Source organism: Sceloporus occidentalis, unplaced genomic scaffold (genome assembly GCF_023333645.1).
Source record: "Sceloporus occidentalis isolate IW3139 unplaced genomic scaffold, rSceOcc1.0.p SCAF_2, whole genome shotgun sequence".
NCBI classification, from domain to species: Eukaryota; Metazoa; Chordata; class Lepidosauria; order Squamata; family Phrynosomatidae; genus Sceloporus; species Sceloporus occidentalis.
In genome coordinates this window covers 111,843,984-111,869,264 of record NW_028316982.1, presented here as the reverse complement: position 1 = coordinate 111,869,264, position 25,281 = coordinate 111,843,984, and the positions used below count along the sequence as shown (strand labels likewise).

Genomic DNA, 25,281 nt, shown 5'->3' with positions numbered 1-25,281 from the left:
ATAGGAGTGGGGGAAATCTGCCCTTTTTCTGCTGGAGCCAGCTTTCTGCTGGCTTCAGGATGAGTGGTGTCTAAACACCACACCTCCGAGTTGCACAGAAGCCAGCCGGCATGGCTTTCAGGCAACTTAGGGGCATGTCATGTCTAAACACCACACCCCCAAGCCAGCTACAAGATGGCTTTACCGGGCTGTCTGTTTTGGCCTTAAGTAACAAAAAGATGATGCAAAGGAAAATAATGCCAAAGTACTTTCCATATTTCAGCAAGTATAACTGTCTGTGCTTACACTAAAGGTTGGATGCATGAAGGAATTGAGGGGGGGGGGGGGCACTGCTTCCAGGAAAGATTATTGTCTTTTATTAGAGGGTGATTCCTTTTTTAAAAATATGAGTTAAGTACTTACAGGGCCTGTACAGACAGGCCAAAATAAAGCTGCTTCAGGTCACTCTAGAGCAGGGGTAGGCAACCTTTTTGAGCCAGGGGCCGGGTTGCTGTTCCTCAGACAACTGGGGGGCTGAAGCCAAAAAATAAATAATTAAATAATTTTTAATAAATAAATAAATAAATAAATAGCTAGCCCGGGACAGCAATCGGTGGCAACACCAGGCTGGGGCTGGTCCCAAGGCCTTGCCGGCCCGCGGGTCGTAGGTTGCCTACCCCTGCTTTCGAGGTATGCGGTTTAACTGACACACGCATTTTAAGAGTCCAGAAGCTGCTCCAAAGCTGTGCTCCAGTCCTTAGGACTGGAGCGCAGCTTTGGCATGGCTTCTGAACTCTTAGGATGCATGCATCATTTAAATAGCATACCTCTAAAGTGACCCGAAGCAGCTTTATTTTGGCCTGTCTGTACAAGCCAACAATGTGGATAAGCTGATTTAGGTTTTTGGGTTCAATATTTTTACTAAAATCTTTAGATTTATACATGAGTATATACAGTATTTTGCACTCTTAAATGGGATTTTGATTTCAGCTATTTGGAACTGTTTTCACTCACTGCCATTTATTTAAATAGTCTTTTTAACAGAAAGCATTTTCTCCTGTTGTTTTAAATGAATACTCAAAACTGTTCCAGAGCCTTAAAAATGGTATTACTAAATTTAAATTGATTGGCTGGAATCTCTCCATCTGAGAAATGATTAATAGTTTTCCATCCTCCAGGAACACAGAATACACTTCCAAGTATAGAACGTCTTTCAAATCGAGTCTTTAGTGTATTAGGTAGACCTCCCTTGTATTCACTTCCTTTTTCTGACCACTGACACTTCAAATTAGTTAAATGTGAAAGGACTGGTAAAATTTCACATCATTAAGAAAATGCACTGCATTCAAGTTTTCTTTCCTCTTCTTGAGTAATTTTAATATCATATCTCAATAGTTCTTGATATAAATATTTTCTTTCAGTATTTCCACCTCATCTTACAAGAAGATGAAGCATCCTTTGCTCATTGACCCTTACTGATCCTATTAATCCCTAGGGTAAGCTTGTAAATAGCTACTTATCTGGCTGACAGCTGGGGGTGGGTGGGAAGAAGAAACTAGCTCACTTAAAAAAAAAGTTCTCAAAAACATCTCTACCTATTTTCCTGGAGGAAATTCTTGCCCTCTACTTTCAATCTGACAAATAACATTTACAAGCTTAGTCTAGGTGAACTAAGATATACTAGCTTGGAAGCACTGGTTGATATGAGACAGTGCCATCTGAACAAGTAGTTACCACTGATCAAGGCCAATTAAGAATTCAGAAGACATAGGCCCAAAACAGACAGGCCAAATAGTGTGGCTTCTGGCAGCTTCTGGGGCGCGATGTTTAGACAACACATGCCCCTAATGAGGCCAGAAGCCATTCTGACACTACCTGAGGTGGCCCCAAGCCACCGGCAAAAGGAGCAGATTTAAGCAGCTGGTGGCCTGCTTCAGGAGTGGGATATCCGGTGGCTGCAGTCCCACAGCGATCGCAGCTGGAGATCGCTCCTTCTGGGCAGTCTGCTCAACCCTTAGATGCTTTGAGAAGAGAACAAGAAACCTGAATGCAGTCTCAACCAATTGTAACAAATGCAGTATGGGTACAAAGATGCTTATGCACAGAAAGATTCCCCAATGTACTCCCATCCTCTTGAGGGTTGAGAGATCATTACAAAAGACTAGATAAAGTGTGGAAGGCATCAGTGGGAAGGGAAACTGAGAGGAAATTTACCAAAAGAAGGTAAATTGCATGAGCCCACCTTTGTTCAATAAACTGTTTGTGCCACTGGCCCATACATACTAATCTTAGTTTCAATGTCTAATGTTCAAGGTAAGAAAATGTTTGAAACTATCAATGCAGCTCATACTCATCATTTAAACAGTTGAAGGTAAGGCAGTAGCAAGTTCAAAATATGAAACATTTACAATCTAATTTTCTGTCTTTAGATGTTGTTAAAATGAATTACCAGCATCACATGGCTGGGGGGTGGGGGAGACAGGAGAGAACAGTAAATTGTGTCTGTTCCCTTCTTCAGTTATTATAGCAAGTGAATCCACCAGGAAAACATGTACAGCTGTCATATATATTCACTATCTTAGAATGGCTTCCTGACAGAAAAAAGCAAAAGAATGAACAAGGTAATCTTTGGAGGAAGTAAGGGAAAATATCACATAGGATTATGCAGAGAAGAACCTTGTTTGAGGAAGGGGAAAAGGAACATTTGACATTCATCAAAACCACAAACTGACACTTGCGGGGGGAAAGGACGAGACAGCTTACAAAGACAGAGGTTAATTTCCCTTTCTTTAATTTCTTCTGAAGGCTAAAATATGTTTCCTGCCAATCCAAGGCAGCAATGATCTCTCAGGTGTATCCTACTTGACAAGTAATGTTTCATTTTAATATTTCCATAATTTTAAATAAAGTTCAAATGTTTTATGAGAATGGGTAATGAACACTTATTTTTTTCAATTTAAGGGATTTACAACCATAAATTGGTTGTTTCTGAACAGAAAAGAAATCTCTCACCAACTATTTCCATTACTGAAAATCTTCACTTCTTTTGAGAAAAGGAGAAAACCAAAAAAGTAAGTGCCTCATAAAAGAATTGTTAACTTCTCCTGTAATATATAAAGCCAGCCTGGCATATAGTTTGAGTGTTGTTCTGGACACCAGGACTCGATTCCCAGTTTGGCCATGAAACCCACTGGGTGACCTCGGGCAAGTCACACTCTCTCAGTCTTGGGGGAAGGTATGGCAAACCTCCTATGAACAAATCTTTCCAAGAAAACCCCATGGCAGGTTCACCCGTCACCATAAGTCAGAATAACTTTAAGGCACACAGCACACACATGCACATCCTTCAGATAGTTTTAGCAGAAACTGCAATGAATACATTTTCAACATGTTGATTGTTCATACAACTGCTATTAGTAGATCTGCTGGGTTCCGATTCAATCAAAATCATCAACATTGAATCAGAGAATTGGAAGGGGCTCCACAGGCCACCAAGTTCAACCTTTACTCAATGCAGGAACTCCACCTAGAGCATCCACAGCAGTACAGCTTCATTTTGTAGGCATCTAGAGAAAAAGATTCCACCTCATTTCTAGGCAATTGCTTCCACTCCCTAACTGCTATTACCGTCAAAAAGATTCTTCTACTATTCAACTGAAATCTACCCTCCTGTAACTTAAAACCATTAGACTTGGTCCTAGTGTCTGAGCAGCAGAGAACAAACCTACATCGCCACTCTGTGACACCCCTTTCGATATCTTAAAAATGTCACTCCTTCATCTTCCTCTTCTCCAGGCTGAACATAACCAACTCCCTCAATCTTACTTCATATGTTTTGCTCTCCACGTCCTTATTTTCCTTTTCATCCTTCTCTGAACTCACTCTTGTCTGCCTACATACTCCTTAAAATGAAATGTCCAGAATGGAAGACAGCACTCCAGATGAGGCTGACTAGTGCAGAATATAGAGAAACTATTATTTCCCTTGTCTTGGAACTGTATTTCTATTAATGCAGGTTAAAATATTATTTGCCTGCTTTGCCTCATCATCACACTAACGGGTCATGTTCAATTTATGAGCAACAATAATCTCAAGGTACTTTTCACATGTACTACTGTTAAGTTAAGTATCCCCCATCTTATATTTAATTTCTGTAGCCTAAATTAAGAATTTTACAATTGTCTCTGCTGAATTTCATTCTTAGTTTCAGCCCAATTTTCTAGTTTATCAAGATCCTTTTGTCCCTATCTTCCAATATGCTGCCTATCCCTCCCAGTTTTCTATCAACTGCAAACTCGATAACAATACCCTCTACTTCATCATCATACATCTTTTATTTTCTGTGACTGGCATCTTCCCTCAGAAATACATATGGGAAAATATAATAAGGGCCTAGAACACTATCATATGGTGGGGGGAGTACATTCTTTGTCACAATGCTGCCATCTCCTACCCAACTGAATGTATTTGCATTTATAAAATCTGCATGCTCATGTAAAGTTGTATTCAACATTATGTCTCACGCTAAGTCATAATTAATAACTGCAACTCATATATGTTAATGTGGGTCCTTTTGTATCCATTGTTCCCCAAGTAGTGCACCTAAAGTCTCATCTTTGGTCCCTCTTATTAGTTCATCTTTAAAATGCTTATCCCAAATCTGATATATAGAGTTCACAATGCAATTGTTTTTACATCCAGAAATTTTTTTAAGTTTCTGATCTGTTCAGTAAAGAGAAGTTTCTGTCTCTTGAGACAGCACTTCCTATCTATATTTGTATATATGACCTATTATTTTTGCAAGTATGCCAGCTAGAATAAAATGCAGCATACAGCAAGTGGATAAAATTCTTGTGATGCAGGTAATTTTGTTTCATGCCTAAAAGCCTATGCTCACAACGCTGACTTCTCTCTATACAGCATGTTCCTTTTAGCACTGTCCAGACAACAGCAAAAGTGCTTAATCAGAAAGGTAGCTATCAGTACAAAAATGCCTGTACAGTATATTTACTTTTCCATTTCATTTAGTTTTAATTAATATCTTATTTCCATGGATCGTTTATTGTTCTTTAGATATTACTGATACTGAAAGGTCCTATCTTCCTTTACTATTGTCCACACTGCTTGGCCCAGCACTTGGAGGTTCTACAGTTCTAACCACATTTGGAAACATGGGATCTCTCCTAGTCCAGTTACCTTGTCTCATTGTGAAAGCCTGTGCATCTCCTGTCCTAGTGTCATTCCAAGTATAAACATAAGGACAGGCATTAAAATCTGTACTGGGTCCACAAAAAATTTTCAAGTAAAAGGGCTATATAGTTCATTCATGTATGTGTATGTGGATCTCTTTAATTCTTCTTTTGTACTTGATTACTTATTGTAAACTTACTTACTTATTGTAAACACTCTTCCATCTGGAAGATCTAGACCTTTTTCTACAGAATCTTTAGAACATTTAAAATCAATGAATTACTACATTAAGATATCTGTTACAAGACAAACATTTATAGAATTTTTGTAGTGAAAAAAATACTATTTATGTTAACAAGACACTGTCATTGCAACACTGAATTCTCTATGTAGAATCTGAAACAGCAAAACAGTCCTAAATTACTATCAGCACCACCACCAATATTTGAGACAGAAAGTTATACAGGTTGAGTATCTCTTATCTGGAATTCTGAAATCCAGAATACTCCAAAATCCAAAACTGTCCGCTTTGGTGGCTGAGATAGTGACATCTTTGCATTATTATTATTATTATTATTATTATAAACTTTATTTATATAGTGCTGTAAATTAACACAGCACTGTACATACGATCTTTTAATTAGACGGTTCAATATATACAAATTTTATTTCATGCACAAAATTATTAAAAATATTATGTATTAAAAAAATCTTCAGGCTATGAAGTTTTAGGTGTATATGGAACATAAATAAATTTCATGATTAGATATGGGTCCTATCTGCAAGATATCTGATTATGTATATGCAAATATTCCAAAATCTGAAGAAGAAAAAAAAAAAACCAAAATCCAAAACACTGTTGGTCACAAGCATTTTGGATAAAGGATACTCAACATGTTTCTGTACTGTCTGGACCTTCTCATTTAAACAATATAACTGAAATTAAGAATGAAAATCGGTTTGCAGGTCTGCTACAAAAATGTGCTATCTGCAATGGAAGGGCTCCCTCTTCTGTCAGTCTTTAAAAATAATACATGTAACCATTTTATATGGAGCAAATTCATTTCATGCTCAATACATTAATTCCATCTGGTGGTATGCTTATGATTAACCCACATCCCTTAAATTATTATCCCTCTGTTACAAAGTTACACCATCTACAGACCGAGCTCTGGTTCGACATACTGGATGAAAGCAGAGTTGAAACAAAGATCTTTAAGATCAGTGCCACGCAAAATATTGATCCTTTGCCGATCTACAAAGCAATAACTGCCAGTCCATGGAGAGTTTCCGGGAAAGAAAGAAACAGCTGTAATCATTGTGTACAAATATGGTACCAATCCCAGGCCCATTAGGAAAAAACACTGCTGGTTCCCCATATCAGATAGCATAAGAAGCATTACGTAGAAAAGAGACACTCAAGTTACTATTTTAGCTAGTCACTTCAATCAATTACTTCTAAAATTGCTGTAATCAGTATACTTCTGAATCAGGAGATTTCTGTTGTATGGCCAAAATACACTAGTGTTCTTTAGACCACTTGGATTTTGCCAAATTCATTTTTTAAAATAACAACAGCAATAGCAAGTACACTTCTATACCGCTTATCAGTGCACTTAAGCACTCCCTAAGTGGTTTACAAAGTGTACACTAATTGCCCCCAACAATCTGGGTACTCATTTCAGTGACCTCAGAAGGATGCAAGCCTGAGTCAAGTGTGAGTCCTTTCGCTGGTGTTGGAACTTGCAACTTTATGGTTTTGAGTTGCAGTACGTACAGGCTGCAGTACGTACAGGCATTTAACCACTGCGCCACCAGGGCTCTTCAAGGTCCTTGACTCATGTGTAATAAATGCTCCTTTAAAAATACATTCTGATCACTTTCCACTACTCATGAGAAGTGAGGAGGAGATGGGGAGGGGGGAATAGTATCCAACCAGCTCAGTGTTGCACCATTTAAGGTACAATACTTTGGTTCTTGCCATTGGTGTCACTTTCAGTCCAGAAAGAATCTTTTGGACATAGTAGTCCACAGTATAAGATTGATACTGTATGAAGTCAATACATAATTTAAAACTACAATAGATATATCAAAATTGTTCTGTAAGACTGGGTAAAATTGTAAGCAGTATGTTAAATGCAAAAGATGACATGCACAAGAAATACAAAAAGAAGCAATATGAATATTAATTGATTACTTTGGTCTACTGATAAATCATTCGTCTATCCCAATTAAAATAAACCAGAACAAATATACTTTTATACTTTTCATACTTTTAACAAACCCATGAGAGGAAACTCCAAAAGCTTGCCCTGCACAAATTAAGGGGCCTTCAGAAGGAAAATTCTCACACTGTCCTCTCTTGAACTCTAGTTCAATTGTCTATGCAAAAGAAAGTGGATGCAACGTAATATACTATGTTGGATCCAGAAATTTGCAACAGGGAAAGCATAAGTGGATTTTCATATCCTTCAGCAACTCAAAAATATTGCATAGACATCTGCATACACTCCCCCTACAAGCCCCACAGCAGCTTTCCACATTCAGCAGGGGCTTCCAACTCAGGAGAGTTTGCTTCATCTAGTGCATTCATCTAGTTCAGTTTTGGTATTTATGTAGGATTGGCTGTATTAAACACACACACAATACTAAAGGAAGTGATCTGTGAGTGTCCTGACATTTGTTAAATGAACAGAGCCATTTATTCTGATCTACATATTTAACAGTGCACACACAGATGGTAAGGGGAAAGCAGATGCACTGATGGGCCTGGCTAGGAAAAAAAAATCTGGCCCCTGCAGTGACATGCAAAAGGAATGATTCATATGATTCCTTTCAAGTTTGCATTGACAAACAGAACAGGACACAGTCACCTTTATAGTTAGGAAGAGCCAACTGTATAGACCTATTAACATTCTTATACACAAAGGGTTTCTCACTTTTACTACACATTCAAAATATAAAAGAATAGACATCAACTGCAGTAACACTGAAAAGTCTGAGTGATAATTCAAGACAATCCTAATATGCTCGCCTTTAAAAACAATTTTAAAATCAGCTGACTGTAGGACAGAGAGGGACATTACTGACATGCTGGAAATATCTTCATCTACTCCCTTTTCCAGATGGTCATATTACCCCAGCTGTATCATGCCAGATGTTTTATGTTTCAGTTTTAATTAAGAAGGATTAGTCTAAATAACTTTTAATCGTTGCAATTTCAGATTTACATGCTGAAAATGGCATCCTACCTTTTAAAGCTTCTTACAAGATAATGAAAGAAATACACTTGAAAGAAATACACTTGAGCCATTTACCAAATATTTGTGTAACATTGGTTAGTCAGAATTTTTTAAAAAATGCTCATTTAACCTTTTTAAAATGAAACCAACCATTTCAGAGAGACATAGAATCCCCACACACCCAGGTTAGCAAGAAGGAATGACAAGTGATGAAGCACTTCTCCAAATGTCAGATAAATTCATAATCTAAGATGAGATTAAATCTCTCTTTACTTCAATATTCTTCCCTCAACAGCTACTGCACTAGATCAGTTTCATCAAACCAGTGTCCACTCCCTTTGGCTTTTCTTTCTGAGAAATGCAAGAAAGAAGTAATCTAGTAAAAAAAAAAAATCAAGCAGTTTAATGTCCTGCCCAAAGGTTCTTTTGAGCCCAATCTAGTGAAGGGCTTTATTGTATAAAATAATGGTGATCTATCATAAATTCTTGCAAGAGAGGAGGAGGATGCACCATTATGAACTTGACACTTAGGCAACAGCACATAATCAGAACCTGGGACTGATTATGACCTTAATCTTTTCCCTTGATGCTCCTAAGAAACTTAAAATAAGTTTATCTTGTGTTTTTATACATCCAAAATCCATAAAACAGCAATACCAGGCTGTTTGTTCCTGGATGAACTACCCAACCCTTTCTTAAGCAAAGAACATTTCATTTCTCAAGAAGCCACTGTACTGTTGCATCTGGAAAAACCTTTAGGTGCTGTATACGTAAAATCCATCAAATGCAATTCCATGGAGATAAAATAATGTTCAACGTAGGTTCAGTGTTTTCTGCCTAGGAAAGAGGTGTGTAGCCTCACCCAAAACACAAACAGCTTGGATTTCAAGAGGACTTACTTTTCCTTTTGCTAATGGAGTTGAAATTTTATTTTACATTTTATCCCCCAGTGCCACATGGCAAAAGAGGGGGATTGCCTCTGCCTACATTGATATTCCTCCAGCTCACCTTAACTGACAACAGCAAAAGCAACATCTTGACAAAATGTAGGTCAGTAATTCTAACATTGCATTTTTAATACCAGCCAGTGATACTTCGAAAGCTTGCACAATGTATTTTGTGCATTTTTGGTTGGCCCAATATTGCTGTTTTGTGGATTTTGGATGTTCTTGTATTTTGCTCTATGGCCAACATGGTTAACCCTGGATATGTTTTCTGTGCTTTTATGAGGCTATTGCGGAGTCATCCCTGGGGCATGAAGCATGTCAATAATAAATCTGCGTGTCTCACTAATGGATGCTAGAGGATTGGCTCTGAGAACAAAATTAAATGAGGACTGGGCTCTTAGTAGCCTGCAGGCCAAAGGTTCTTCTATCTCTTATTTATGACTCCGCAGCCAGAATAATCAAGGCTGAACGGTGCACATTCATCAGGAAGAGTTAAGAGACAATGTAGGCAAAATTAATTGTCACAGTTCTCAGAGGAATGGCATGCAATAACCCTGTGAAGTAAAAAACACTTTTTAAAAATCAAGCAATGTTCACTTAATAGCCTGTATTTTGAACTAGAAAGGAAAAGGGAATTTGTTCCTCAGTTTACCTTTCATTTATGTACTACTAGGCATCTGAGTAAGAATGAAAACCAAATGTTTGATTAAAGTTAAAGACTTCCAGAAATACTCATTAGTACTGATGACTTTTACTCTGGAGCATATTGGAAACCTATCACACATTTCTTTTGAAAAAAATTGCTGCATTAAGTGAACTGATACATTAGGAATATAAATTATTAAAGTAAGTGTTTGGGATTTAATTTAGTGGAACATGACACAAGTGAGCCATAAAATACAGTCCATTACTTCCAGCAGAAGGTAAAAGGAAGACAACACTCGCACTTGAGATGTTAAAAAAGGAAAACACATTCTACCACTTCATCAACATACCACCCACTTTTATGAAAAGTAGCAGAATTCCAAATATTTATTTTTATAATTAAGCCATAAGCTTAGGATTTTGCCCTCTGGGCACTTGTTAGCACAGCCTGCATACCCCACACTGTATTTGGGGTCCCCATATTTCATATTTGGATCCAGCAGTTCTTGAGAGGTCACAATGACTTTTAGGAACACTGGCTTCCCAGGAGAAAAGCAGCGAGACCTCAGGGCAAGTGGATGATCCAGGTAATAATGCAATCAAAGCTAAATGGATGTACTAAGAGCTCTTTCCTTCCACCAAATCATTTGCATTTCCTCTTGCAACTTGACATACAGGATCTCCTTACATCCAAAGCATTAAGTCAACCTGTCTGCTTGCACCCTGCTATATTCGCAGACACCTCATCTTGTCCAGGCACCCTGAGGTTGTTCTGACTGAATTGTCACACTAAAATTAAAACAATCAACCATTCTAGAATCTCACTATTGATTCCTGGGAAAGAACATCCAGCCATTGCTACTTCACAAGATAGCCCACCACTTGAAGCTTGATTTCAGGTATAAATATTGGTCACAAGAACCTAGTCTTTGCATGCTCGTGGTACACATACAGTTGTCCCAAGGATGTGCTCTGTGTATGAAACTGTGCCACTCTCAGTCCCCTCAGTCTGACCCAATCCTGCTATCTGTGATCTACTCTTTGGACAGGTAATTATCATTCCATTTGAACCTCTCAAACTCCACTATTCAGTTTCCATATTTCCATTTTGGTTAGCCCTGACTACTATGTGTGAATTTGTTATTGTGTGAATGCACTCTGCATTTTTTTAAATAAAACTCTCTTAATTCTCCCCGAACCTGGAGTTCTCCTCAATTATTGCAGCATATACAGGTGTAAATGGTCCTAAAGCTTACCCAACCTCTGGCAAAAGCTGATTTGCCCAAACAATTAAAGTAATAGTCATATTTGGTGGGGACACCCCAATCCCCAACCTTTTTTGGGTAACATACTCTATATACTGATGCCCTATCTTTGGCACCCCCTTCTCAAGCAGATTCATCTGACAGACATTTTTAATAACGGAAGCCTTTCAGATGCTATACATTTATTTTGCTAAGTCTGGTTCATGTTATTTAATCTATTGCTGTTGCTTGTTTGCTCTGCTGTATTACCATTAATTTAACTGGCTATTTCATCCTGGTTGTTTTAAAATGTTAGCTGCCATGGGACCTATCAGCTTATAAAGTTACATAAACAAACACACAGACTACTCAGGTATTTTGGAGGTTCTCCCTCCAATCGTGAGGGCTACAGGTTTCCTCAGGTCTTCTGTTAAAAAGCCAAAAGATATGGTTTTCCAAAGCTTCCACAGACCCTAGGTTTTTTCAGCATGATCACAGTCATATAGATTCCTAGAATCCTTTCTCTGTTTAATTTTCTCTGCCATCAACTATACACTTACTATTTATGATAATAGCAAGTGTATAGTTTCTGATACTTTCTAGTAACCTGTAAAGAAAAAATAAATATACCAGTACTAAGTTGTTTTCCTTTCTCCATTTTCCTGCCAGTTCTCTTGTTCTGAACTAACCATTCTTCTGAGTAAAAAGAAGTTAATTCTGCACAAACATCTTGGTATAATAAGAGCAGAAGACAAACGAGCCAAAGCATTGGTTATTGCTGAAGCTCCTAGTATCACTGGGATCAAACTCTGCTTTTCACTCCAGCTGGCATGTTCAGGTTAATCGGCAATCATCTCCATTTAGCCCCCAAGGAATCTCCATTTCCATTCAATAGCTGGCACCCTCTGGAACCACAACGCTTTTCAAGCAGCTGCCTTTGTAATTAACAGAATACTTCAAAGCTTTTCCATTACTTAACCCTACAGCTGACTTTTACGCGTAAGGTTATTGCTCTCTAAAATGTGTTTGCAGAGTCAACATTGTTTTTCAAGGAGCAAAAGCAGAACTATTCCAAAGCAGTCAGATAGTCAGTCTCTGGGGAGGGCTTATATGTGCATGCATGCATGTCCATAAAAGATGGTTAAACAGATTGCCCCACATTTTCTGCTAGTTTTCAAACATTCAAGTAATGTCATATCTAAAAGAATACTTTGGTAGAGCTCCAATTTATATGGTTTATTGTTCCATTTGTGTGAACCTTTAACTTCCAATGTACTGTAAGACAAGTCCCTTTGAGTTACCTTTCAATTTATAGTGACCTCATTAATTTCATAGGAATTTTTTTTAAAATAATAATAATAATAATTTGTTTTATTTATATACCGCTATTCCAAAGATCATAGCGGTGAACAGATAATGAATACTCAGAGGTCGTTTGCTACTGCCTTCTGCTGAAATGGAACTTGCAGCACCAGATGCTACCTGGAAATATCTTCCAAGTACTAACCATGCCTGGCCTTGCTTAGCTTCCTAGATAAGATGGAATAGGATTCTAAAAACCTAAGAAATATTTTTATCTTTGGATAAATCAGAAATGATCTTAACATCCTCCTTGTAGTCCTTTCTATCCTTCTCAATCCCACCCACCCCCAACTATTGTTATCTTTCTGGGATCTACATATTGTTGTTGGTGGTTTTGCTTTCTTTCTTAACAACCCAGAATCATAAGCTAAGAATGAAGCCTTTCTTAAGATTCTGGTTCATTAGCACAAGTCAGAGATCTTTGTTTAGATGTAACAGCAAACAAACCCTATACAGAGACTTCATTTGTTTTGCAAGAGGAGCCATCCAGGAAAAATTCAGCAGTGTGCACCAGCACATTTGCTTATTCCTGCTGATCTTAACAACACAGCTAAACCTGTCCGATGAGTTTCTTATATCGATAATTATTATTTTGCGAAAGATGCACTAAGAGCACTGGGCTAATCACAGGTTAAAAGTACAGTATTGTAAAAGTAGTGTAAAGTGATGAAGAAAAAGTCTGGAAGTGATGACTTGACAAAACACAAATGGAAGTAACTGTATTATCTCTTGCGTTTTCCAGAACCAAGCAAGTTTTTAGTTACCTTATCACAGAAGTCAGTGAGGGCTGTGAAGTCCCATTTCTTGGCATATGCAACATTGTATCTGAGAACAGCCTCCTATGAAAAGAAAAATGGCAAAAATCTGAGCAATGGAAGGATTTGGTTTTTGAGGAAACAGCACCCTCTGTTGTTACAAGACTATTTAACAAAATATGTAGTGCTGAACTATCTCAAAAACTAGTCCACCACAGGAAAGAAGGATCAAATTTTAACAGATTTTTGGAAAGGATTCAGTTACTAAACATATCTCAAAAACTATCTTACCACAGGAAAAAAGAGAGATCAATTTTAATAGATTTTTAGAAAGGACTCAGTTAATAGTCCTGGAAATGATGCAATGAACCTAGAACAATGTGAAGTTGAAGGCTTTCATGGCCGGCATCCATATTTCTTTGTGGGTCTTTTGGGCTATGTGGCCATGCTCTAAAAGAGTTTCTTCCTGACGTTTCGCCTGCATCTGTGGCTGGCATCTCCAGCATTCTCTGAAGATGCCAGCCACAGATGCTGGCGAAACGTCAGGAATAAACTCTTCTAGAACATGGCCACATAGCCCAAAAGACCCACAAAGAACTATGTACCTAGAACATTTCCTGCCCTGAGCAAAAATTTCCTATAATAATTTCCTAGTAGATGCCAATTCTATCCTGGGAGAAAGGCGGGCTATGTATTCAATAAATAAAATAAATCTTATCAATAGTAATTGTAGAATTTTAATTTCCTTGACATACAGAAAACAGACTTCTATTTCCTAAAAACAAGAAGATTTTTTTAAAAATTTAATTGCATAGGCTCTATTTATCAAAACCTACATACACTTCATGTCATTAAATCAATAAAATCAATGATTCTAGAACTTTTTAGTCCAGTTATTTCAATCGCGTTAATTTGATTTAGGCATTTTTTAAAATTCTGATTTCACAATTGCACACTTAATTGTTCATATTCTTATACAAATTCTTGTTACCACAAGAAATCTAGAATCTTATACCCTATACAAGCATGCTGCTATTTCCATTCTAAAACCTTTCCCTACCGTCAACCCTCAATACTCTTTAAACTCCATTAACTTCAAAATGCCATCTGGGGATCTAGTATGAGAGCTTCCCAAGCAGGAAATGTTGGCAACCTGCATAAGCCATTTCCCCATCCATATTTAGCCTTTGAGAAAAATGTGCCAAGCTCACATCTGCGCTTCATTACTTCTACCTAAATCCAACATACCACCACAGGACAAAATCCAATGTACCACTTTAGAAACACGTTGTTCAAGTGGATTTCCAGTAGATTTTTGAGTTGTTTAAGGAGCAGTATATGTTTGTACTGGAAGACTATGTTTGTTCCATAATCCTGAAGCTACATGAGAATTTGAGTGCATTTTTCTGTATCTATCCATTTGTTAGAAAGAAGAGAACAAAGGATATTGCCTTAAAACTACACAAACATGTACTACATTGAAAAATCCTCTTGAGCACTGGGCTTTTGTTAGCACTATTACTTCTGCTAGTAGAATCAAAGCCTGGATATTGGTCTCTTTTTTTTAAAAAAAATTATACCTTGCTTTCTTGCACCAAATGTAAACCACTAGCCCTAACTCTCAATGCCTCTGAGACTCCTATCGAGGGTTAAGAACTGGAAGAAGTTCAAGCCAGGTTATTATAATCACAACCCAGATGCCTTTTTGGATGAAAGAACAGAATATAAGATAGCCAGTCTGGTATCACCACCTGCTACACAGCTCCATGATTTTCAGCTCTCCCACAATTTTGGCAATGTAGTGACTCCCACATTAGCCTTCTGCAACAACATACTTGTTCCTTGAACATGGACTGGTTTGCTACCGCTGGGCCCAAGCAAGAAGCATCTAATTAATCTAACAGCCAGTTGAGGCTGGTAGAGTGCACCTTCCCCACAGCCACACACTGAAATTGGTTCATAGCTGAATGGTGAAGTTAGTTTGCACATCCCACCTCTTCAGCCAACCTATTATTCTTTGCAATTAAGCAACTCCTTCTAGAATTTTGCATTTCAAGACAAATTTAGTGAGTCAGGAAGAGGCTTCTCAAAAAAAGTGTGGGAGGAAAAGCAAAAAAAGAATAAGAAAACAAGCGCTTAGACAATTGGTGGGAAACTGTGTGGGAAGCAATAGACAACTTTTTGCTCCCTTGACCACTCCCTTTCACCAATGCTTCCTAGCCCACTCACCACTTGGGGCTAATCTGGGGTCTCAGAAAGATAATTTAGAAAGATCTGAGTGGTAGTGAAGTTAATCGGCCATGTTGGAAATCCATTTAGTAAAAAAAAAAAAATCACTCCCAAAATAATCCAACACTTTAAAGAACAAAATAAAATTTGGAGTGGGGGAATGGTGTACAGTGGACCCTTGTTATACGCTGGGGTTTAGTTCCAAGATCCCCCGTGTATAACAAAATCTGTGTATGCTCAAGTCCCATTACCTATAATGACATAGCAAAATTGTGTCCCTTATAAAAAATGGAAAATCAAGGTAAATTTATACTTTTTTAGAACATTTTCAAACCGTGTATGCTTAAATCCGTGTATAAAAAATCCGTGTATAAGAAGGGCCGACTGTACTTTGAGATGTCCTTTTATAATTTAATATTAAATATTAATTTGGCAATTTTCTTAATTCTCAGTATTGACCAGAGAGCACAAAATAACTGATCTGTTTAAGGGCTTTGCCTGCCATAAAGTATGTGATAGACAGAATAGCACCTTTTAGTGGGAGACAATTTTGACTGAGACCAAGGTCTGTCAGTCTGTTACATAAACTTTGTCAGGCACAACGGAAAAGGAAGTTTACAATCTGTATTATTTAAATTCAATAGGATGAAGACTCTTTCACAAAGTTATCCAATAAAACAGATATAGGCCCGTTACAGATGGGCACCCTAGTACGGCACGTACTAGGGTTAGAAAGGGGCGTCCTTTCTGGACACCCCTAACCCTAGTACGCGTCGAGCGTGTACAAAATGGCGGCGCCTGTTCTACACGGGCACCGCCATTTTGACACCACAGACGCCTTGCGTCCGCACGTCACATGGCAGAAATGATGCCGTGATTGTGCCATTGGCACCTTGCGGCGTCATTTCCGCGATGCAAAAAGAAGCCGCTTTTTGCGGCTTCTTTTTGCTGTGCGGAGGAGCCGCGCAGTTTGGAGGCTGAGGCTCCTCCGTGCAGCAAATGAGGGCGCTTTTCAGACCACCCTTTTGGGTGGTCTGTAAAGCGCCATAGCTATCCTGTTCTATACAGATCATTCTCAAAGTACAACACAGTGACAATTAAATATGCCATTTTTCATGCAGTGCAATGCAAAATTGAAGGATGCTAATTTAACTGCTAGCCATGTGATCTTTGATCTGAGTTTCACCTCTAGATCAACAACAACTCCTTCCAGAAATTGTATCAACATAAAGTCAACTAGTTACATCTATAGATGAAGCTTCTCAGTTTTCATGTTTACCTTGTATCCAGTGAAACCAACCACAATGTTGGTAAGCCTCCTCAAACATCTTAAAACAAATCAGAAACTATCACTTCTATTGCAGAGAAGTGCAATACTCCAAGCTACAAACCATATTTAATGCTTTTTAAAACAAAACATTACTATATATTGGAAATGTGGGAATAAACAAACCAAGCCAACTTTTTAGTTGAATTAGTTTCCATAGGAGTGGTGAAACTCAGCATGAGCGGTGCCTCCCTCAGGGACACATAGTCCCCAGATGTCCCCTTCCCAAAGACAGCATTAAAAGGTTAGTTAAAAGTGCTGATCTTTTGTAAGACGCAAATGTGGCATTCGGCCACACACTCCTGCAAAACCATGGAATGAAAAGCAAATCATTCCTAGAAGACAGCAGTGTTTAATAGGCTTACCTTCAAATCACGGGAACTGGTGAATTTCTTAAGCAAAGAAGTCTGGATTAATTCCCACCGGCTCCCAGCAGTCCTGTCACCATTCTTTAAAAGTACAAAGAAACAAATTGTTATATCTGAAATACAAAAAAATTTAGCTAAGCAAACTGTGTTCAGCCACCCAGACACAGCCTTGGCATATTTAAATAAAGAACTAAAATACAATTTACTACCTTCTTATAACTGTGCTGTTACTAATGGAGAAAAAAAAGAGAAATAGTCTCAGGGGTTCATAAATTGAAACCAGACTTGGTACCCGACATTAATTTTACTAATTAGTGGGAATACACCAGAAGTATCTCTAACACAGGCAGAGTGCCTTACCCTCCTCACTGAGCAAGTACAACCTACTGCTTCCCTCACAGAATTAAGGTTTTACAGAATATGGTCCCTCAAATCCTGAGTTCTTGGCATGATTCTTCCCAGAAATCAAACACTGCCCCCAAAGCAAGTGCATATTCCAAGTTTTATTCCCCCCCCCCCCCCCCATGTATTTCTAAGCCAGTTTTAAAGCCAGGCCTTCACAATGGAACATCACTCAAATCATGGAAATGTACAGTAGACACATAAAATACATTTTAAATAAGTTTTCTTAAATGAAAGCTGCAATTAAAACAAAACCAGGTTTAACAGCCTGTACTGAAGGCACCTAGCAAACTGGACTAAGAAGGGAGTTCCATAAGAGTAAGGCCACTGTTTGAAAGGACCTGCTTCATTGCTAGTTAATCTACTGGTAATCTATTTTATTATACAAGCAGGATCTCCAATTAAGATCTTAAAAAGTATGGATGGCATCATATGGAAGCAGACAGTCTTTAACATAGCCCAGTGACAAGTCATTTAGGGCAGAAGTGGAAACCAGCTGATCCACCAACAGCTAATATTGATATTTAGAGGTTCTACAGCAGAATTCTTGCTTGAGGCAGAGAGGAACATAATCAGCTTCATGTCTGCTATGAGTTTCCAAAAGGCAGCTATCTTTTCAATACTAGGATCAGAAAGCTGAAATAGCTGGAATAACTACAGTTTGCCCATCATATCTACAGGGTCCCATTCTGGACTCCCCCGAGAATGACAAATTCTCAAGTCCCATTCGCCATTGAGGAAAATGGGGCAGAGTCATTCCTGCGAATAGGAAGAGTTGACTGTAAATGGGCTTTAGTCTGGTTCAGAAAAGCAATTCTTATATGGTTTTTAAACTATTCATCTTTTTTTAAAAAAAACACAGCAAAACTTTTGAAATCTTTACATTGTACAATATTGTGTAATATATAGTGGCATCACTGTGGTTGGTGTAACCTGGAGCGGTGTCATGCTCCCCCATTGACCTCCTCCCATGTCACACCATACAGAATCGTTAATAATGTTTTTTATAGTAATGTTATTCATAAATCGTAATTCCTGTATATCAGTACACTCGTCCCTCTACCTTTGCTGGGGTTAGGGGCACAGGACCCCCATGAATGTGGAAAAACTGCAAATAATAAAAACACTATGTTTTATCTCTAGGAATCTCTAAGTCCTCCAGTACAACTCTGTGGTCAACATCTGCATCTCCAATGCCTAGTAGAGTGTTCTCTTTAGGAATCTCTAGGTCCTTCAATGTCACTTTTGGTTAAAGTTGACCACAGAGTTGCACTGGAAGACCTAGATATTCCTAGAGAAAACATATCAATAAAATAATTGAATAATCAAATCCACAAAAGTCAAAGCCACAAATGTGGAGGGATGAGTGTAAATATAATGGTAATAGTTGTTCCATAAACAACTAGCAAAATTAGAAGTATAACTTTAAATTACAAATATCACATGCACAGCCTAAATGAAAATTAGGTAAAATGTGATGTTTTAAAGAAAATTTAAACAGAATAAATTTTTATTTTTTAAAATTCTTTTAAATTTACACCTATTACATTTTAAACCTAGGGCCGAGGCTTGCCCCATTCACAACATGTATTCAGCATTTTAAAGGGGCACAGGTGAATGCCACAGCCCATTTCTGCCAAAAGGCACGTGTGTGTAAGCACTGGTGACACTCACCTTAGGGTGTCACCTGGTGTGGCCTGCACACCCTAGTGATTTCTCTGGCAATGTAACTTAAGCCAATCAACAATACAACTTCGTAAATATAAATTAAGCCAAGCAACAATACTACTTCAAATTCTTTCATAGCTCCAAGTGCCTGGTTAACAATGTTTAGCATGAAAGGGTAATTATTAAGCTCAAGACAGTCATTTGCTGCCCTCTTGAGATTGAGTAATTTGAAACTACATGCTTTCAGTGCTGCTAGAAATGTAGTAGTAACCTTCATAAAGCAAATCAGCACAGCACAAAATAAGGGAAATTCAAGGTAATTTCATCCTCACAATTTACTATAAGCACTTCCAATGCTAAGTAGTCATATTTTAAAAATATGACTACTTAGAAAGCATGGTAAAACCTTCTAATTTAGGCTACAGGCAGGGAAATGAGCTGCCATACATACTTCTTCATATATACTCTCAATTAATATCATAGGCTAGTATATCAGATGCTATCAGGAACAAATATCAAATATTTGCAAATTTAGGGAACATTTCAGAAGACTGGCAGACCCATGAATCTGGCATGAGGGCCATGGGGGAAATATGTAATCATTTGTTTTACCTCATCTTCTACAGGGTATAAATTTTGCTCTGAACAAGGCATTTTGACATGTTTATTGTCCCATGTATCTTTATAATGTGTTGGGAAAGGTTTAGGCACTTCTCCTTCCTTCAGAAGATCTACCTGCAACAGAGAAAACAGCTAAAGTTACTGGTATTTAAGTGAATCACATTCACCTATCACTAAGCAGGCTTAGTTAAATGAATGTTTGTCTAAATTAATTTAATTCGTCTTTTTAACATATCAACAGACAAATGGTTCAATGATAAAAAAGATCTTATTCTCAACTAGCATCCTTTCTCCTGTTTTCATTACCTGCCTCTTAAACATCTTCTTTTTGATATGCATGCTGTTTGTAACAAGGCTTTAGCCTCACAAAGAAATACATTAAAGGGAAAGTGACCACATCACCTTTAATTTACAAGTTGTGGATTTCAGAAAGAAGCACTTTGAACAGAATTAACTTACGTTAATTAATAATTAAGTTACAGAACTAAAAAATTGCATTTTAGTGAATGTGTTGAAAATACAAAGTCACTCTCCCCCCCCCCTCTTTTTTTTCCTTTTTAGAGTACAACTAGTATTTAAGAAGAGGATGGTCTCAACATTTTCTAAGCCTGACATTTTCCTGCTGTAAATTGCTCTTCTTGGTACTTCCATCCCTGTCTCACAGCTGGTTTAAATTATTTGCAAAGGCACATTTCAAATTTCATGGTGAAAGATCTGCATAGGACATGAAACTTGCAGCAGAAAAGCAATGGGAAAGTGATAAACTGAAATAGGGCTTGGGAATCATACAAAAGGTGAGTTAGCTGGATGGTTGATTTGCAAGGGGAAAACCAGAGGTGAGGAAGCCTGAAGTGCCTCCCTTTTTGTGTTCTAAGTCGCCCCTTCTGAAAAAACGTTTAACAAAAACAAGGCCAGTATCTGAAGGCAATCTGTATATCCCCAAATTTTACTCTTCTAAATTCTAAGCCCTTCTTTTCTCAATTTGTGGCAAACTAAGGCTCTAAAAAATCTGCTGAAACTCCAGAATGAAATAATGAGGAGAATAATATCAGTCCTGCCTCGGTTTGCAAGGATATGTTTTGTTAAGCAACTTTCATACTCGGATTGTTACTGTATGATTGGCAGAGGGCCTCAAATGAGGAAGACGAGTCCCACACATTGGCATTCTTCTCATCTCTTCAATAGGTGTCCCAAACCATTTTTTATTAGTTGGAAGTGGAGGAATTGTGTACTTAGGGATCTTCCTTCCCGGTCGATTGGGTTTTAATTCACTCTGTTCATTCCTGTCATTAAAAATAAAACAAAATTAATACCTTAGATACGTTTCTCTGGTTGGCTAGAGATTTCCAGGGCAAAAGTATGCAATTTTTTTCATCAGTCTTTTAAATAATATTCCAAAATAGCAGAACAGTCTAATACCATATAAACAAGCCTGGTGCTTTTAATTAACTAATAGAAACCATTTCCATCTCTCCCACTATGCAAAAATGCTGGAACAATTATGCAGAAGAAATGAATCTCTTCTTAAAAGCATTTATACTTAACATCTTACATATGCTTACACAAGGAGGTGCAGTACACAGTAATGTATACTTTGGTATTCCAAGTCACAAGAAATTCATAGCTACATGCACGGATTTTCCTTCCTGAAGAGAACTGTGTTTGAGGTGATATTAAATAATATGAACGCTTATTTATCTGTTGTGTTTGGTCAGTAATGGGTACTTCACAAATTCAAACAATCATTTGATGTTCCAAAGAAAATAGTGTGGAGTAGAGGCCAAGGAGATGTTATAGGCCTGAGGTCCTAAGTGTTCACTTGCTATTTGAAAACGGTGTCCAGATCATCTGTTAAAGTGAGCTCCCACAGTTATGCTGTAAGTTACAGAAAGACGTATGAAAATCCATTACTGGATCTTCAGCAGACTGCTTGCACAACCAAACAATTAGTAATGAAAATAGCAATAAAGTCCAGCTGAAAGGACAAAAAGGGATTATTTAAAGCCAAGGAGCTAACATCCTGGTAGGGATGGGAAAAGAAAAAAGACTTCATGAATTTTAGCACTAAATTTGGACAAAAGGACTGGAAACACACAAAACTCTGAGAAGTGCACTGCTACTGCAGATTACTATAACTGAGAAAGTATTTTCTCTGCTCAAGACCTGCCCAACTTCTGAAGGACAGTACATTCAAAGAATTTCTAATGATGAAAACAGAAGTTAATGAGGCTCACACAGAACACAATCCTTTAGATGTCTCTTTCTTAAGCCACTTAAGGCTTCTAATGGTGGGCATCAGCACTATTAATTGTGCCACAAACTGAAACAGCAGCCAGCTGAATAATTTAAGACATGGTATGATATGAGCCCTGTAATTGCTGTCAGTGAACAACCTAGTCATTTAAAAGTTTCTGAACAGTCTTCAATTGTATTCTATGGGAAATGTTTCTCAGTAGCCTAGCTTGGAGTATACAGGGCAAAGTTATCTGTGCAGGAGAGTTTACAGTTGACACACAAGTCTATCTTGGTAGAAAGCAGTGGGAGCTAGGGAAACTACATGGATCTCCTGTGAAAAGCTGCACCAAAAAGTCCTTTCAAACTGCAGTTCTGATTGTTAAAGGGAAATGCACAATTATTTAGAACAAGTTGAACAGCACTCCCTGATCATATGTACCATCCATGAACAGTGTTTCTACTGTGTCAGGCTGATATTTCAGCTTACTGGTTGTCATCTGATCCATTATTCATTCAAAACACTGTTTCAGCCCTTCCATTGCCCATACTGTCTATCGTCTATGGGTTTTGCCCCTCAGATTACTTATCAGGGAATCAGTAAATCCACACTGAACCACACATCTCTTAATATCAAACACCCATTTCTCATAGATCTGCTTATCTCTCCTACATCTGCTTATCACAGAGCCAAATTCAAAATATACTTGAAGTGCAAATTGAATATAATTATAGGGATGGAAGTAATGAGAATAAAAACAAAATTTTTACCTTTTCTCCTCTGCCCTTGGAACCCTGATGAAATGGGCAGTAATTTTAGACTCCTTCTTCCCACAATGTTTGGCACCTTTGCATTCTAATGACACAACAGGAGGAACCCCAGATGACTCAGTGTGTGTTTCTTCCTGTTTCAGGGGATGATCAGTCCCTTCCAAGTGGAGGCTAAATCGAGCACCTTCACCTCTTTGGGAAGCAAAGTGTGACTTTCTAGAATCCAAGTCAACATCTGCTCTTTGAAATCGTGAAGATTTGCTAGGTGTTTTTGACACATCAATATCGTCTTGGTCCTCAAGAAGTGGACTGCTTTCTTCATCAGCCTCTGAGCCCTGACAACTGTTTTTGGAATTATCTACATCCATTGGTGACTCAGGTTCACTCTCTTTATCAAAAGAAGGAGACTGTCCTAAGAATGCTTGATTTCTGTTCTGAGAAGCATACAAATCAGATGAACATGCATCATAGCCTGCATCTGAAAGCGGGCTCTCAGGAACCACATCTACCTCATCTGGTTCAACATTTATACAGGACGCATGCTCAGAGTTGCAGTTCTTAAATGACTGTGGATTTTGCAAAGTCACTTGCTTTTCTGTATTGCACCCTTTTGAAGGCTGTTTCATATCTGTCACCTTCACAGGACTCCCTGATGAAAGCTTCCTATGAGAGTACTTTTCCTGATTTTCGTTGCAAGCATGATGAGCCTGACCATCAGTTTTGTGCATTTGGTTCATGTTTGAATTTTTCAACTGGCCTCCATCTTGGGTGCTTTTCATATGCTCTGCTTGTGAAGGATGATCTCTATGAGTGCCCTCAGCTTCCCATTTATGAAGGGCGCCAGTCTGAGGCAAGGCAGATAATCCTGAACAGCCCTGCTCAACATCTTCATTCTTTTTCACCTCGTGTTCAAAAACATTGTCTTTCTTAACAAATGTCATTTTGAGATCTGCTTCCATGCAGCTAGTTTTACTTTGCAAGCTGTGCAAGGAGAATACAACAATGATTATAGTAAATCAAATTTTATTCCAAGAACATAAAGCCTAAAATGATATCCATCTTTGTACAAATTAAATTATCTAAAATTTTCCAGAAACTTTATGCTTGCAGTATTATTTTCATTTTTAAGAGTATGTCATTTTCATCAAATTATTTCTGAGTGCAAAGAAACCTAAAGGCTTCTAGATCTAGTTCTGGATCACAATCCCATATTTTGGATAAACAAAAATACTGACTTTATTCCAAGTATGCAATTTGCAACTTGCCTGGGAGGAGAATAAATTACTATCAAGGAGCATGCAAATGGGGAACTGTAGCTCCCCCTACCATGAATAACTTCACTCTCCTCCCCATAGAGCTTTGTTATTGTTGTTGTTGTTATTATTAACCTTTATTTATAAAGCGCTGTAAATTTACCCAGCGCTGTACATACAATCTTTTTAATTTGACGGTTCCCTGCCCTCAGGCTTACAATCTAAAAATGTTGCTATGCTGCGCTGGTATATGCATTCCCTCTCTCCTGGCCACAATAACCTAGTAAACAATGAAAATAGCACTGTGCGATCTGTATGTAGAGAACTGTTGTGTAATACAAAGCACTACTAAATCTGCATGTGGGACATTTGTCTCTCTCCCCTTTAAGGCTAGAAAAAAGAAACAGCATAAACACAGTTGTGGGAATGGACAGTAGATACAGTATCAGGCTACAGCCAAGGGAAGGAAGGTTATTTCATCTCCTCCTCTGAAACTCTAACTGCCTTTAGGCTTCTTTGCACTCAACTATCACCAAGCAGCAGCTATTGCTTCAGGTTATTTGAACATCAGCATTCCAGCTAATCATTATATGAACTACATAACTTTAAGAGCCAATGTATGAGTTTGCATTTTATTATTATTTCCCCCCTCCTCTGTCCTGACTACATGTTTCATTTGTTAGAACTAACCTGTTTCAGCTATCTTAAAAACTAACATTTTATTTTCTTAATGTTTATGTTGACCTTGCTTTTTGGTGCATCAAACAAGCATGACTAGCTCCCTGTAATGTTTCCTTTTGTATCTTTTTTTTTAAACTAGTACATCTGATGGGAGGGACTACTTTTTAAAACTGATTTTATTTTTATTGGTCCGCAAACCATGCAGGAAACATTTTTGGGCTGGCAAGCAGTTTTAGCCCACTTTAAACAAACAAAAACCTTAAGACTCATTGCATAAATGCTATTAGTGTCAATTATGTACACAGAAACTAAACATATTATAATGTAGACTCGGAGTTATATATTTCGCCAAAACTGCCAAGGCA

General features: G+C 37.9%; 1 protein-coding gene across 2 annotated transcripts in view; it reads right to left on the bottom strand.

The window, feature by feature from the left end:
- The window catches only part of LOC149318878 (poly(ADP-ribose) glycohydrolase-like), a 91,027-nt gene that overhangs the window by 61,426 nt on the left and 4,320 nt on the right, over positions 1–25,281 (bottom strand). For both annotated transcript variants that reach the window (XM_089510620.1, XM_089510619.1), the window contains exons 3-7: positions 22,983–23,963; positions 21,079–21,262; positions 19,971–20,093; positions 17,286–17,369; positions 13,374–13,448 (exon numbers count right to left, since the gene is read on the bottom strand). In XM_089510620.1, the coding sequence (XP_089366746.1) occupies positions 13,374–13,448; positions 17,286–17,369; positions 19,971–20,093; positions 21,079–21,262; positions 22,983–23,963 (1,447 nt within the window). The remainder of the gene's footprint in view (positions 1–13,373; positions 13,449–17,285; positions 17,370–19,970; positions 20,094–21,078; positions 21,263–22,982; positions 23,964–25,281) is intronic.